This window comes from Colobus angolensis, unplaced genomic scaffold (assembly GCF_000951035.1).
Source record: "Colobus angolensis palliatus isolate OR3802 unplaced genomic scaffold, Cang.pa_1.0 Scaffold399, whole genome shotgun sequence".
Classification (NCBI taxonomy): domain Eukaryota; kingdom Metazoa; phylum Chordata; class Mammalia; order Primates; family Cercopithecidae; genus Colobus; species Colobus angolensis.
Genome location: NW_012117365.1, coordinates 1,661,670 through 1,678,299, shown reverse-complemented (window position 1 = coordinate 1,678,299; position 16,630 = coordinate 1,661,670). Strand labels below are relative to the sequence as shown.

The following is a 16,630-nucleotide window of genomic DNA, read 5'->3' as shown; positions in this document are numbered from 1 at the left end:
TGGGGAGCTGGGCGAGCCGGGAAGCGCGAGTTCCGCTCGCGGCCACCCTGTCGCGCGCGGTGCTCTCCGCAGCGCCGGAGTCGTGCTTAGACAAAGGCTGGGAGGGCAGGGCCGGGCGGGTCCCGCTCTAGGGGGAAGACTTAGCCTCTCATTTGGGGAGGAGGAGACGGGGTCTAGCGGTTTCGTGGTGTGCTACAGCCGACTAGGGAAAGAGCTGGGATTCCAAATCTCCTGCTACTTTACACATAATTACTGCCCCAAACAAAGAATTGGACTGTATTCATCTCTTTGTGCTTCCTGACACCTGCGCGGTGCTTTGAACTTTGTGGGCTGTGTCTGCCCACCGCCTCCGTGTATCGTTTGGAAACATTTTACAGTGATCCGTATACGTTCTAGCGTTCTGCCCTATGACTGAGCCTCCTTGGTCCTTTGCTGATGCTAATGCCTTCTGCCCGGCATCTGCAGGGGCTGCTGAGAGTAAATACTTGGCGCCTCCAACTGCTGGCCGAGGAGACAGGTGGAGCTCAAGTTGGGAGATGCGCCCTGAGAGCTGATGACAGATACAATCCAGATCTCGGATTTTGATACTGTATGTCCTCTGGGTTCCTGAGAGAGGACATTGAGGAGTAGGAGTCGGCGATTAAAGGAGATCGGTACAATTGGGAAGCCTCCTGTCAGAGGTTCCAGCAATTTCCTCATCAGAGGTGGACAAGCCCTATAGGCTAAGACAGAGGGTCCTCAGAAAGGAGTGCAGAGGCCGTCATGCTGCAGCAGCTCCTGATCACCCTGCCCACCGAGGCCAGCACCTGGGTGAAGTTACATCATCCAAAGAAGGCCACGGAGGGGGTGGCCCTGTGGGAGGATGTGACTAAAATGTTTAAAGGAGAAGGTGAGAATAAACTGATGGGTGGGAGGGAGGAAAAGCAGTCCCCTCTAGTGTGAGACGGAATGAGTCACTTGAGTGGAAGCATCTCTTAGATGAATGGGTGGAAGATTTCTGGAGTTCTTGATTGTGGCTCCTAGTCTGGGGTTTTCCTAAGTAATAGTGGTCAGTTCAGCCTAGGACCAGTATTTCAGTGTCATGGTTATGTATATTATTTATTTTCATCTTTCCCATGGCCATGTGGGGCAGGATGAACTTAACCTGATTTTTCTTATTCTAACAGTGGGGAAATGTAAATCAAATGGGAGGCCTGCCAGGGTCACACAGGAACTTAGTGGCTAGGTCAGAAGGAGAAGCAGCAGGGGAAGTACCGAGTAAGCCTGGAGTAACTTGTACTAGAAATCAAGGAAGAGCTTAAAGACTAATTGGATATGTGTCAAAAGAGGCCAGGTTTAAGGGTCTGTCACTCGACAGATTTGGGAAAGCTCACCTTGAATAAGTAAAATTCCACATGATCTCCTTGACACTTAAAATAGAGAAAGATGGGGGGAATTTCATTTGCAAACATTGGAGGTAATTAATACACTGATTCCTTACTTTGAAAAATAAGTTATTATGGGAATGAATGATGCATTATCTTGCCTTTTAGATCCTCTTCAGCTGGGGAGGGAAAGCTTTTTATAGAAAGAGGCCAGGCGTGGTGGCTCATGCCTGTAATCCCAGCAATTTGGGAGGCCGAGGCAGGCAGATTGCTTGAGACCAGGAATTTGAGGCCAAGAGTTTGAGACCAGCCTGGCCAACATGACGAAACCCTATCTCTACTAAAAATACAAATATTAACTGGGCATGGTGGCGCATGCCTGTAATCCCAGCTACTCCAGAGGCTGAGGCACGAGAATCGCTTGAACCAGGAAAGCAGAGGTTTCAGTGAGCTGAGATGGCGCCATTGCACTCCAGGCTGGGTGACAGAGCAAGACCTTGTCTCAGAAATAAATAAATAGATAAATAAATAAATGTAGAAAGAACGATAGAATCTTTTACCATAAGTAAAATAATTGAAAGGTTAATGGGAAACAGATACTTACATGATATCAAAGTATTATTCCCTCAAATTACTTACTAAATGGCAAGGAATGAACAGAATTTTCCAATGGTGAGGTGTGGTGGTCACAGTTTTAACCAAATGTCTCAGTAATGGGATAGCTGGGCATTTTATACTTTCCGGATACTGTAATATAAAGCACCTGGTACCACCTGCAAGGTATTCCTACCAAAAATATTTAACGTGATCCTAAATTAAACTTAAAGACTGAACTGCTGGTTTACAGAAAATACAGGGGATGGAGAAATAAGATAAATCCACCTTGAGGATACAGTCAGACTGTTCTTGTATCTTAAAAAGACAACGTCATGAAGAAAGGAGAAGTACTTATTCTAGAGTAAAAGAGACTAGAGGTAACAACCACTTTGAATGTGTGAGCCTTAATTAACTCCTGGTTTGGAAAAAATCCAGAATAAAAGTTGAGGAAACAGTTGAGGAAATGTGAATATGGACTGAATATTTAGATGATACTATAGAATTATTGTTAATTTTCATAGGTGTAATAAATGGTATTGTGGTTATACAAGAGAAGATCCTTATTTGAAATCTTTAGGGATAAAGTATTATGATGCAGACAACTTTAAAATGCTTCAGAAAAAATGTAGATCAGTAAAGCAAATATGGTAAATATTAACAATTGTTGAATCTAGATGTGGATGTATGGATGTTCAATAGTCATGATAAAAAGTTGGAGTAAAATACAAAGTTATTCACGTGCCTTAATTCCTAGTGCTTTTTTTTTTTTTGAGATGGAGTCTCGCTCTGTCACCCAAGCTGGAGTCCAATGGCGGGATCTTGGCTTACTGCAACCTCCGCCTCCCGAGTTTAAGTGATTCTCATGCCTCAGCCTCCCGAGTAGCTGGTATTACAGGTGTGCACCATGACACCCAGCTAAGTTTTTTGTATTTTTAGTAGAGATGGGGTTTCACCATGTTGGCCAGGCTGGTCTTGAACTCCTGATCTCAAGTGATCTGCCCACCTCGCCTGGCCTCCAGTGCATTTTTTTTTTTTTTTTTTGAGACAAAGTCCTGCCTGCTCTGTCACCCAGGCTGGGGGTGCAGTGGCGCGATCTCGCTCACTGCAACCTCCGCCTCCCGTGTTCAAGTGATTCTCCTGCCTCAGCCTCCCGAGTAGCTGGGATTACAGGCACCCGCCACCACACCCAGCTAATTTTTGTGTTTTTAGTAGAGACGGGGTTATATTATCTTGGCCAGGCTGGTCACGAACTCCTGACCTCGTGATCCACCCACCTCAGCCTCCCAAAGTGCTGGGATTACAGGCGTGAGCCACTGTGGCTGGCCTGTAGTGTATATTTTTAATACCTCAAATTCAGCCAAAATTACTTAAATTCTAGAAAGTTGACAGTGTGTTATGTGTAGCACTTTAGCAGATGGAAAAAAATGAGAAGATAGTTTCCATCCATACCCTCATTAATACTCAATTGAGAGAGATAATTATACAAATAAAGTAAAAAGCAGCCTGAGATAGATACTAGAACAGATATAAAAACCAAGCTTTTGGGAAGCATAGGAGAGAATAAACTTTCTTCTCATTAAGGGTGTCTGGGAAAACTTTACTTGAACTGGGCCTGAAGGATATCTCAGATTTTCACCAAATAGGATTTGGGTGGGGTACTGTCCAGCTGTGTTCAAAGAATGGTACTAGGATTGTGTGGGTAGGTGTGTCCAGTGAATGAAGGATAATGTTTAGAGAAGATAATACTTAGAGAAGCCATGAACTGGTTGTGGAGGATCTTGAAATCTATGTTGATTAGCTGGGCGTAGTGACACATGCCTGTAATCCCAGCTACTTGGGAGGCTGAGGCACAAGAATCTCTTGAACCTGGGAGGTGGAAGTTGCAGTGAGCCAAGATTATGCCACTGCCCTCCAGCCTGGGTGACAGAGCAAGACTCTGTCTCAAAATAATAATAATAATTTAACAAGAAATCTATATTGAAGTGTTTGCATTTTTCTTTCTTGTCAGTGGGGAAACCTTTGAGGATTTTTGAACAAAAGATTGGCCTGAGAGATCTCTAAGACCATTGGGAAATATTAATGGTGAAAGCAGCTTACAGCACGTCCTCCTTATTAAGGAGGCCCTTGAGTCGCTCTAAATGTCCCTCTTTGTGAATGTTTTTGGGGAGAAGCCACACTGAGTGGGTCTGTAGGCAGTTTCTCTGGGTGATCTGGGGAGATGCAAACCTCATGGCTCTTTTCCTTCCCCAGCTCTGCTGTCTCAGGATGCTGATGAGACCCAGGGAGAAAGTTTAGACAGTAGAGTGGCCCTTGGACCCCTGACAGCAGAATCCCAGGTGGGTTGGAGTTTCTGGTCACTCTCTTGACATTGGTTCTCAGATTTTAAGAGCACTGGAATTTGATTTTCTTTGACTCAACTTCCTGGATTGGCCTTTCTTTTTTTTCTTTTTTTTTTTTTGAGACGGACAGTGGTGCGGTCTCAGCTCACTGCAAGCTCTGCCTCCCAGGTTCATGCCATTCTTCTGCCTCAGCCTCCCGAGTAGCTGGGACTACAAGTGCCTGCCACCATGCCCGGCTAATTTTTTGTATTTTTAGTAGAGACGGGGTTTCACCGTGTTAGCCAGGATGGTCTCAATCTCCTGACCTCGTGATCCACCCACCTCAGCCTCCCAAAGTGCTGGGATTACAGGCGTGAACCACCACGCCCGGCTGATTGGCTTTTCTTAGTCTGTTCTTCCTTAGAAAAACAGGCCACATCAGTTGATTTCACAGGTAATTTCCCCACCAGTAGTAACCCTCCACAGGAAACCTCTTTTTTTGCCAACCTCTAGCCATTTATCCAACAAATATATTGTGCTGAGGCCGCATGTGTGTTTGAGAGAGAAAAGGAGATAGAGAGGAGAAGTATGTAATGTAGTCCTTGCCCATGAAATTCACGTATCATCTGGGAGAATGACAAACATGAGTCATTTTAAGCAACATTTAAAAGTCAATAGAATCAGTTTCTGATATTCTTGGAGATGTGTACACTTCATTGATGACCTTTAAGTAAGGATTTTTGGTCAAGTCCTAGAGCAGAACTCTGAGAAAAGAAATGATTTTCTTTTCAGATTTCAGCTTTCAGAGAGGATACTGGCAGGTCATGAAGAGCATGAGCTAAATAGGCTAATCAGAAAAGGAGGGAAAACTTCTAAGAGCAGTTTAACAGTGTGCCGTGTGTCCTAAAGGAAGTAATCAGAAAACTGATAGCACTGGCGAAACTCTGCACTACCAAACCCCAGAGGCATAGGGAAACTCAAGAAAATTAGAGAGTAGTCCGAGAAATAGAAGAGGGTATTATTAGAGAACAGAAGAGTTTTAAAGTGGAGTGATCTTGGCTCCCAAAATCACATGGTTTAATCATGTGTTTAAATCACAGGGTTTAATCCTATGTCTTTAACTTTTCTCAAATTCAGCTTTCTCATAGGTTAAATGTGGGTGCTAATATCAGCCTAATAGGCCTGAAATGCATTTCAGAATTATTTACAATACAAAAAGCATTAAAATATTCTCTATACTTAGGGGATTTGTTGTTATTTCAGCCTTCCAGCATCTGAATTCTCTTAGCTTTTGGGAGGTTTTTTTTTTAAATTATTATACTTGAAGTTCTGGGATACATGTGCAGAATGTGCAGGTTTATTACATAGGTATACACGTGCCATGCTGGTTTGCTGCACCCATCAACCCCTCATCTACATTAGGTATTTCTGCTAATGCTATCCCTCCCTTAGCCCCCATCCCTTGACAGGCCCCAGTGTGTGATGTTCTCCTCCCTGTGTCCATGTGATCTCACTGTTCAGCTCCCACTTATGAGTGAGAACATGCAGTGTTTTGTTTTCTGTTCCTGTATTAGTTTGCTGAGAATGACAGTTTCCAGCTTCATCCATGTCCCTGCAAAGGACATGAACTCATCATTTTTTATGGCTGCATAGTATTCCATGGTGTATATGTGCCACATTTTCTTTATCCAGTCTATCATTGATGGGCATTTGGGTTGGTTCCAAAGTTTTGCTATTGTGAACAGTGCTGCAATAAACATACGTGTGCGTGTGTCTTTATGGTAGAAATATTTATAATCCTTTGGGTATATACCCAGTAGTGGGATTGCTGGGTCAAATGGTATTGCTGGTTCTAGATCCTTGAGGAATCGCCACACTGTCTTGCACAATTGTTGAACTAATTTACATTCCCACCAACAGTGTAACAGCGTTCCTATTTCTCCACATCCTCCCCAGCATCTGCTGTTCCCTGACTTTTTAATGATTGCCGTTCTAACTGGCATGAGATGGTATCTCATTGTGGTTTTGATTTGCATTTCTCTAACAGAGTATCTTTAAAAATAATTGTCGGCCGGGCGCGGTGGCTCAAGCCTGTAATCCCAGCACTTTGGGAGGCCGAGACGGGTGGATCACGAGGTCAGGAGATCGAGACCATCCTGGCTAACACAGTGAAACCCTGTCTCTACTAAAAATACAAAAACTAGCTGGGCGAGGTGGCGGGCGCCTGTAGTCCCAGCTACTCCGGAGGCTGAGGCAGGAGAATGGCGTAAACCCGGGAGGCGGAGCTTGCAGTGAGCTGAGATCCGGCCACTGCACTCCAGTCCGGGCGACAGAGCGAGACTCTGCCTCAAAAAAAAAAAAAAAAAATTGTCAAATGGTTATTTGTTTTTTATAGATCATACATAATAGACCCTTATACTTCTTACCCCAGCATGTCTATCTCTGTCCAGATGTCTTCGTTACTAGGCAGAGTTCATGCTCCCTCCAAAAATGTGCTGTTCTCTCATACTTTTATTATTAACAGAAAAACCTAGGTAAGGTTATTTTACCCATGCTAAAGTATTCTCATTTTAACCAATTCTTTCAGCCCAAGAAAAGTCCCTGTCTTCTCTTGTGGCCTTAGCCCCTTCTGAACTCCCCACTTCCCCAAATACTCCTGAACTTTATTATCTTTAATCAAAATTACTGTACACTGTACTGTGACCTTCTTTAATATTTCATGAACATTTTCCCTTCAGCCAGATTGTAAGTTGCAGAGGTAGCTTACACGTTTTATGCATTGTTTTATAACTTCCATTTTATGTAATCTATAATCATTATAATAAATTAAATGATTAGCAAGAGAGTATCCAGGAAAACTTGACTAGAATCTCTTAGCTTCTAGACAAGGTCAGAAAAACTTCCTGAAGTCTGGCTGAAAAGGAACGTATTTGATGTTCTAGGAACTATTAACCTTCAAGGACGTATCTGTGGACTTCACTCAGGAGGAGTGGGGGCAGCTGGCCCCTGCTCACCGGAATCTGTACCGGGAGGTGATGCTGGAGAACTATGGGAACCTGGTCTCAGTGGGTAAGGATGGGCTTCTCTTGAAAATAGAATGTACCTATTGGATGAAAACCTTTGTTTCTAAATTAAGTGCTTTGTTTGGGGTTTGCGTTGTATATTAGAGGTTTTCTGTTTCCTTCTGAACACCCAGTCAGGATTGCTATGCTCTCTTCTGCTCTGTTCTTTCTACTCTACTCTGCTTCCTTTAGAAGGCCTGAATACCAAAGAACCATATTTAAATTCTTGGGATGGCTCTGTGATCTCAGCACATACAGTCTTTTGTTCCCCACAAGCAGGATGTCAGCTTTCCAAACCTGGCGTGATTTCCCAGTTGGAGAAAGGAGAAGAACCATGGCTGATGGAGAGAGAGATTTCAGGAGTACCAAGTTCAGGTAAGTGCAAGGCAGGTGGGGCCTTTGTGATGTCAGCCAGAGAATTCCCCTCAAGGCCTTCTCCAAGCTGTGGGGAAGACTGAGGCCCTGCGGATGGTACATTCAAGAAAGTTGATTCTGTTATCTCTATCACCCTTTTCCCACACTTGCATCTTCTCATTAGTCTCTCTGGAGTCAGAGGAAAAGAGATGCCTTCCTCATCAGGGTTAACCTTCATCATTTCTTTTGTTCTGACTTTCATCATTTTTACCTCTTTCCCAGTATTCTAAACCTTGCTCTGATCATAGTTTCTTTCCCATGTACATTTAGATTTACACAGGTCTCTCCTCGTTAAACACAGTCTACTTCACTGGACTCTCATGTCATTTTACCATCGGTTTCACTTTCTCTCAATGATTTCATTTTTGTTATTTTTTCTAATCCTTATTCTGTGATCACAGTTTCAATTGTAACTGTCTCATTTTAACTTGTGTAATTTAACTTTTCATGCCAGAAAATGTATGGCTCTTTGAGAAATCAACCACAGAATTCGTTCTTAGCAGATCCAGTGGCTTTTAACAGTCTTCGTTAACATTTAAGTTCAGTAATAATGACAGTATTTACCTGGGTTCTCTGAATGATAGTTGGGTTCTCTGTGAGTCCCACATTAGCTCTGTCTTAGAAATGAGGAAAAGGAGGCTGATTAAGAAATGTATACAGGGCGGTTAGCTACTACTTGGTAGACTCAGTATCTTAATTCTAATCATTCTGACCCCACAGTTTGTGTGTTCTTATGGCACTATTTTACATGGCTGCATTAGATTATACATATAGGCCTTGCCACCTTAATATCCTTTCCTCTATCAACTAGTTTAATAATTTTGTCTCCTCTATTTCTCTTGTTGCTTTTTCAGTGCTTCTCATCAGTGTCTTTTTTAATGCAGACACATGATTTCTGCCTAGGTCAGGATATGAACTTATTCCTTGATCATATACTGATCTGGAGAAATTGTTTTTTTTTTTTCTTTTTTGAGATAGAGTCTTGCTCTGTCACCCAGGCTGGAGTGCTGTGGTACAGTCTTGGCTCACTGCAACCTCCACCTCCTGGGTTCAAGCAATTCTCCTACCTCAGCCTCCCAAGTAGCTGGGATTACAGGTGTGAGCCACTATGCCCGGCTAATCATTTTTGTATTTTTAGTAGAGACAGGGTTTCACTATGTTGGCCAGGCTGGTCTCAAACTCTTGGCCTCAAGTGATCTGCCTACTTGGCCTCCTAAAGTGCTAGGATTACAGGCATGAGCCACTGCAGTGGGCCCTGGAGAAATTGTTTAGGTCACTGGACAGTTCCTCTTCATCTGGTGATTCAGAAGGATTCTTCTGCCTGTGGCTCCTCTGTCCCCTAGGGTTTCCTCATCATCTGCATTTAGACAACACAGAATAAGCGAGGAGTTATAATAGAATAAGCAAAGGAGTTCATTTGGAAGGTTTTTATGGGCCGGTCTAAGGTGGTTCACATCACTTTAACTTTCATTCTTGTAACAGGAGAGACCTTCATGACTTCACTCAATGTAATTCAAGGGAGATTGAGAAATATACTCAGTTGTATGTCCAAAATCGGGGAGAACAGAGTTTAGGGAATAACCAGCAGTCTCTGCCACGATTTCTGAGTAACCTTTGTCTTTTTTACACTGCTGTTCTATTTCTGTACAAAATCCCACAGATGTTTTGTGATGCTTTCAACTATTCCTTCCATGCCCATATTCTCCTTATTTTCGTCTTTGTTTTATATATCCATATGAACCCTATTCTTACGTATCTCTGGCATTTACGACATGTCCACATAGAAGCACTGTACTTCAAACCCAGTACATCCAAAAACAGAAGCCATCTCATCTAAACAAGTTTCTCATCCTAACCTCCCCTGTTCTTTCAGTCTCTAGAAATCATGGTATCATCAAGAACATCAAGCATGTTTTCTACTTTGTTTTTCCCTGGTTCCCTACAGTTTTTTCCTTAATATTACCTGTTTGATCCACTTGTACTGTTCATCGGTGTTGAGGCAACAGTAAGGCACATTTCCATCATTTTATGCCTGAGTTACTAAACTTTCAAGTTGCATTTGCTGCTGTCTTACTTTATTTTTCTGAATCTTCTTGAATGTTACTGCCAAATTTGGCCACTTGAAATACCACATTTATCTTGCTTTTGCCTTTAAAAGAAAAATTAAACATCTCCCTATTCCCTGTAATCAGTAATCTAAACATCTCTGCTTGCTTTTTAAGCTGATTCCAAAATTTATTCAGCTATTTCTGAGCTCTTTTTGCGTGTTGTTACTAAAGTGAGGTTAGAAATACTAAGGAATAAGATTTTTTTGTGAACAGGAAGTATTGGTGCTTTAGGTTGGCAGAGCCCAAAATGGATGGATAGGAATGTAAGGGTAAATATCAGAGAAACTCCTTCATCCAAAAATTTTATGCCAGGTATACTGTGAATACAATATATATTCTCTATCCTTAAAGATTTTACAGAGTAATTGACATTTTATCACAAATTGAGAAGCCATTTTCTACCTCTTATATTGGCAAAAATTATGAAGGTTGATCAAATCCAGTGAGCATGCAGGGAAAGGCACCCATATTTGCTGAGTGTGCACACATCCACAACCCATCAATTTCTCTAGTAAAGCCAATGAAATACTGACAGGAGTATACAAACATTTATGTATAATGATGTACTATGGTGTAATTTTATAACAGTGAAAAATTGGAGACAAGTGAAATGTTTTTCAGTAGGGACAAGTCAAATTATGTTATGTCCATGCAGTAGAATGCAATGCAGTTGTAGAAAAAATAAGATAGCCTAGCTAGGTGGTTTACATTGTCTTCCCAGCAACTCAGAAGGCTGAGACAGGAGAATCACTTGAGTCGAGGAGTTGGAGACCAGCCTGAGCAACATAGCATGATCCATGTCTAAAATATAATAATAATAATTAAAAAATTTTTAAAATAAAGAATGAGATAAAACTTAATGTACAGATATAAAAAGAGGCCCATAAAGATGTAGACTTAAGGCTGGGCATGGTGCCAATAACAAAGGTAGAAAGAGGCCAGGCATGATGGCCAACACCTGTAATCTCAGCACTTTGGGAGGCTGAGGCAGGCAGATCACTTGAGGTCAGGAGTTCGAGACCAGCCTGACCAACACAGCAAAACCCCATTTCTACTAAAAGTACAAAAATTAGCGGCCAGGCATGGTGACTCATGCCTGTAATCCCAGCACTTCGGGAGGCCAAGGCAAGCAGATCACAATGTCAAGAGGTTGAGACCATCCTGGCCAACATAGTGAAACCCCGTCTCTACTAAAAATAGATAAATTAGCTGGCTGTGGTGGCGCATGCTTGTAGTCCCAGCTACTTGGGAGGCTGAGACAGGAGAATCACTTGAACCCGGGAGGCGGAGCTTGCAGTGAGCAGAGATCGCGCCACTGCACTCCAGCCTGGCAACAGAGCGGGACTCTGTCTCAAGAAAAAAAAAAAATTAGCCAGGTGTGGTGACACATGCTTGTGACCCCAGCTGCTCAGGAGGTGGAAGCAGGAGAACTGCTTGAATTTCGAAGGCGGAGATTGCAGTAAGTCAAGATCGCACCATTCCACTCCAGCCTGGGTGACACAACGAGACTCTGTCTCAAAAAACAAACAAAAAAAAGATATAGAGTTAAAACAGATATAGGTATGTATATGATTTTTTTTTTGCACAGATGTATATTTAAGACCATATATGTACAAATGCATACATTCACATATACATTTTGGTGGGAAATGCATGAATAGAGACATTTCAGAATCCTCAACCACTAGAGGGAATTTTATCCCAGTTAGGGAGATGCTATCCTTTGTTAAAAGTCAGTGCATTCCTACATTATTCAGTGTTTTATTTAGTGTTTAAAAGTATTTGAGATACCTTTTAAAATGCTTTTTTTGTAAAAAAAGAAAATTTTGTCATAGAAATATGGGCTTGAGATGATATGATGTTAGAATCCTATCTTCCACCCAGGCATGGTGGCTTCCACCTGTAATCCTAGCACTTTGGGAGGCTGAGGCAGGTGGATTGCTTGAGCTCAGGAGTTTGAGACCAGCCTGGGCAACATGGTGAAAACCCCTCTCTACAAAAAATACAAAATCTAGCCAGGTGTGTTGGCATGTGCCTGAAGTTCTAGCTACTTGGGGGACTGAGGTGGGAGGATTGCTTGAGCCTGGTAAGTTGAGGCTGCAGTGAGCCATGTTCACGCCACTGCACTCCAGTCTAGGTGACAGAGTGACAGACCCTGTCAAAAACAATATTCTGTCTTCCTTGATCTTACCTTCTGATATTTGCTCTTATTGTCTTATTAGTTTATTTCCTCTTGCAGTTCACATGGATGTGCTCCTCTAATTTCTTAAAGTCATTTTACATACTTTTTTCTTTGAGACAGAGTCTTGCTCTGTTGACTAGGCTGGAGTGCAGTGGTGTGATTACAAGCTGAGATGTGAAGTGATCTTCCCAACTCAGCCTCCCAAGTAGCTAGGACTACAGGCACACACCACCATGCCTGGTTTGTTTGTTTGTTTGCTTGTTTGTTTTTGTAGAGACAGGGTCTCTTTATGTTGCCCAGGCTGGTCTTGAACTCCTGGGCTCAAGCAATCTCCTGCCTCAGCCTCCTAAAGTACTGGGATGATAGGCATGAGCCACTGCACCTGGCCCACCTTACATACTTCTAACAGCTTCTTTTCTCTACTTCTTCACTTGCATTCATATCAGCTCTCTAGAATCACATTTGAAAACAATCCAAAACTCCTGTACCTAGTAATATATATTTTGTCCTCCCATTCTCACTGTGGCAATTAATTTTTTAAAGTGCAGGGAATTTGGGTCATTTTTATTTTTTTGTTTCTTTCAGACTTGGAGAGCAAAACAAAAACCAAAGAGTCAGCTTTACAGAATGATATTTCGTGGGAAGAATTACATTGTGGCCTCATGATGGAAAGATCTACAAAAGGAAGCACCATGTATTCCACCTTGGGAAGAATCTCCAAATGTAATAAGCTAGAAAGCCAACAAGAGAACCAAAGAATGCGTGAGGGGCAGATCCCCTTGATGTGCAAGAAAACATTCACTCAGGAGAGAGGCCAAGAATCTAATAGATTTGAGAAAAGAATTAATGTGAAGTCCGAAGTTATACCAGGACCAATAGGTTTTCCAAGAAAAAGAGATCGTAAATATGACACATCTGGAAAGAGAAGCAGATACAATATAGATTTAGTTAATCATTCAAGGAGTTATACAAAAATGAAGACCTTTGAATGTAATATTTGTGAAAAAATCTTCAAACAGCTTATTCACCTTACTGAACACATGAGAATTCATACCGGGGAGAAACCTTTCAGATGTAAGGAATGTGGAAAAGCCTTTAGCCAAAGTTCATCTCTTATTCCACATCAGAGAATTCATACTGGTGAGAAACCCTATGAATGTAAGGAATGTGGGAAAACCTTTAGACATCCTTCATCACTTACTCAGCATGTTAGAATTCATACTGGGGAGAAGCCCTATGAATGTAGGGTATGTGAGAAAGCCTTCAGCCAAAGCATTGGACTGATCCAGCATTTGAGAACTCATGTTAGAGATAAACCTTTTACCTGCAAAGACTGTGGAAAAACGTTTTTCCAGATTAGACACCTTAGGCAACATGAGATTATTCATACTGGTGTGAAACCCTATATTTGTAATGTATGTAGTAAAACCTTCAGCCATAGCACATACCTAACTCAACACCAGAGAACTCATACTGGAGAAAGACCATATAAATGTAAGGAATGTGGGAAAGCCTTTAGCCAGAGAATACACCTTTCTATCCATCAGAGAGTCCATACTGGAGTAAAACCTTATGAATGCAGTCACTGTGGGAAAGCCTTTAGGCATGATTCATCCTTTGCTAAACATCGGAGAATTCATACTGGAGAAAAACCTTATGATTGTAATGAGTGTGGAAAAGCCTTCAGCTGTAATTCATCCCTTATTAGACACTGCAAAACACATTTAAGAAATACCTTCAGCAATGTTGTATGAAATATACTAAATATACTAAACATCGAAGAATCTATGTTGGAGCAAAAGATTCGAAATCAGTGGTTCCCTGGTTTTTTTTTATTTCCAAAAACACATTTTAAAAAAATGGTTTGGCACAATGTTACCAACTATTATTTTTGCCATATTAAAAACACAACCACCTATTATCAGCATTGTTTCAGAAAAGAAAGGACATTTTAATATTTTAAAATGTAGGAACAGTTCCCCCCTCCTTTTTTTTTTTTTTTTTTTTCACCTGGGCTGGAGTGCAGTGACTTGATCTCAGCTCACTGCAACCTCCACCTCCTGAGCTCAAGCTATTCTCCTGCCCCAACCTCCCGAGTAGCTGGGATTACAGGTGCCCACCACCACGCCCGGCTAATTTTTGTATTTTTAGTAGAGACAGGATTTCACCATGTTGGCCAGGCTGGTCTTGAACCATTGACCTCAGGTGATCCACCTGTCTCAGCCCCACAAAGTGCTGGGATTACAGGTGTGAGCCACCATGCCTGCCCCCAATCCCCTGGCCTTTTTGAAAAGACAGTTTCTTGGGAGGCTGAGGCAGGTGGATCACGAGGTCAGAAGATCGAGACCATCCTGGCTAACATGGTGAAACTCCGTCTCTACTAAAAATACAAAAAAAAAAAAAAATTAGCCAGGCATGGTGGTGAGCACCTGTAGTCCCAGCTACTCGGGAGGCTGAGGCAGGAGAATGGCATGAACCCGGGAGGCGGAGCTTGCAGTGAGCCAAGATCGCACCACTGCACTCCAGCCTGGGCGAAAGACCGAGACTCCGTCTCAAAAAAAAAAAAAAAAAAAAAGACAGTTTCACTCTTGCCCAGGCTGGAGTGCAGTGATGTAATCATAGTTCACTGCAGCCTCAAACTCCTGGGGTCAAGCAGTCTTCCTGCCTCAGCCTCCCAAGTAGCTAGGACTACAGATGTGTACCACTATGTCTGGCTAATTTATTTATTTATTTATTTATTTATTTTTTTGAGACGGAGTCTCACTCTGTCGCCTGGGCAATCTGGCTAATTTATTATTGTTATTATTAGTAGTAGTAGTAGTAGTATTTGTAGAGATAGTCTCACTATGTTGCTGGGCTGGTCTCAAACTCATGTCTCCAAGCAGTTCTCCCACCTTAAGTCTCCCAATATGCTGCGATTACAGACATGAGGCACCATGTCTGGCCAGGAACAGCCTTTTATATTATGTCAGCTTTATGACAAACACCCACTTTTGTCTTTACTTTTCTCAGTTCACTATGTGCCAGTGAAATTTCGTGGCATGTTAGTGATCTGTGGATTGACTTTTGAGAAACACTGTTTTAAATATCCCTTTGATAAATCAGAATAAAATATAATACAGCCTTTTACTCTAGCCCTTTATATGGCTAGAAGAGGTAGAAATTAAAATGTTGATTCTCATTTCTAGAAGAAAAAATGTTAAAGGGAGTTTTCTAGAATTGATAACTGTACATGAGATACTTATTTATATTTTTTATTTTTCTATAGAGCAAGAATTGGCAAACTTTCTGTAAAGGGCCAGGTAGTAAATACGTTAGGTGTTGTGGGCCATGGGGTCCCTGTCACAACTATTCAACTTCCCCATTTTAGTACAAAAATAGCCAGAGACAATATATAAACTAGAGTATCTGAATCTTGGCACTGCCAATATTTTGGACTGGATCATACTTTGCTATAGGAAGCTGCCCTGTGCATCCTGGGATGTTTAGGGGCATCCTTGGCTTCTACCCACAAGATGCCAGCATTCAATGCTGATAGCTGCCCCTCCCCCAAGTTGTGACAGCCAAAAATGTCTCCAGACATTGCCAGGTGTACCTGGAGGCCAAAATTGTCCCTGGTTGAGACCCACTGATGAATGTGTGCAATAGTGGTTCCCATAAACTGCATTTAAAAAACAGCTGTTAGGTTTCATTTGGCTCAAAGGTTGTCATTTTTCACTCCCCACACCAACATAGAGTATGTAAAATGATTAGAAATGACAACAGACTATCATTTAGTATCAGATTAGTATGTGTATATGCCATAAATTATTTCCTTAGTAATTCCTTTAGTATTTTGTTGCAATAATTCTTTAAACACTACATTTGTGATGCTGTCTTGGAGCCTAGGAATTAGTTTTGGAGATATTTATGCAGACTTCCATCTATAATGGTGGGTTTTTTATTGTTGTTAATCCATAAATATTTTGAGATGTATCTTTAAAAAACGAGCACTCGGAAAACATAACCACAATGCCATTATTATACCTACAAAAATTAACCACAATTCCTTAAAACAATGATGCCTTTTTGAAGACAGATATATTGAGACTTCATTCTGGGGAGAAACCTTTCGGATAACTGTATTTAACTTTTCCTTTGCCAAGCATACAATATTAGATTTGAGATACACTTTGTATCAAGTGGAAGTGTCTCTTAAGATAGCCCCTAGAACAACACATCAAGAGGCCCACCAAAGAGGACCAGAGAAAGATGACTGCAGGAGCCATACACAGGCAGGGAAATACGGAGAGAAAACGGAGGAACTGGCTCCTAATGCTTCACTATACTTAATGAAATAGATACTCCATCCTTACAGACATAATTGGAAGTAAGTCAAGTTCCACTTCTTACTGTTTTATGTGGAGAAATAACAAAAACATGAGTATTGTAAGTGTGAATTATCCAAAGTAAAGCTATAAATCCAGAATATATACCAGTATCTCTAGAATTTTTTATGTTACTACATTTACTTAAAAAAAAAAAAAAAGCTGGCCTCTAACTCTTAAGTCCTGTATGACTGATGGACAGAGAAAGAGTGGGGCCA

The 16,630-nt window shown here is 41.6% G+C and overlaps 1 protein-coding gene across 2 annotated transcripts; it reads left to right on the top strand.

The window, feature by feature from the left end:
* The first annotated feature begins 6 nt into the window (after positions 1-6).
* Positions 7-13,918, top strand: ZFP69B (ZFP69 zinc finger protein B). Of its 2 annotated transcripts, XM_011955207.1 has the most exons (5): positions 7-889; positions 4,212-4,297; positions 7,222-7,348; positions 7,621-7,716; positions 12,631-13,918. In XM_011955207.1, the coding sequence occupies exons 1-5, from the start codon at positions 763-765 to the stop codon at positions 13,797-13,799; spliced, it is 1,605 nt and encodes a 534-aa protein (XP_011810597.1). In that variant the 5' UTR covers positions 7-762; the 3' UTR covers positions 13,800-13,918. The 2 variants fall into 2 exon arrangements, with proteins under 2 accessions (XP_011810597.1, XP_011810598.1); XM_011955208.1 differs by lacking the exon at positions 4,212-4,297 and having other exon boundaries at positions 12,631-13,915.
* The last annotated feature ends 2,712 nt before the right edge of the window (positions 13,919-16,630 follow it).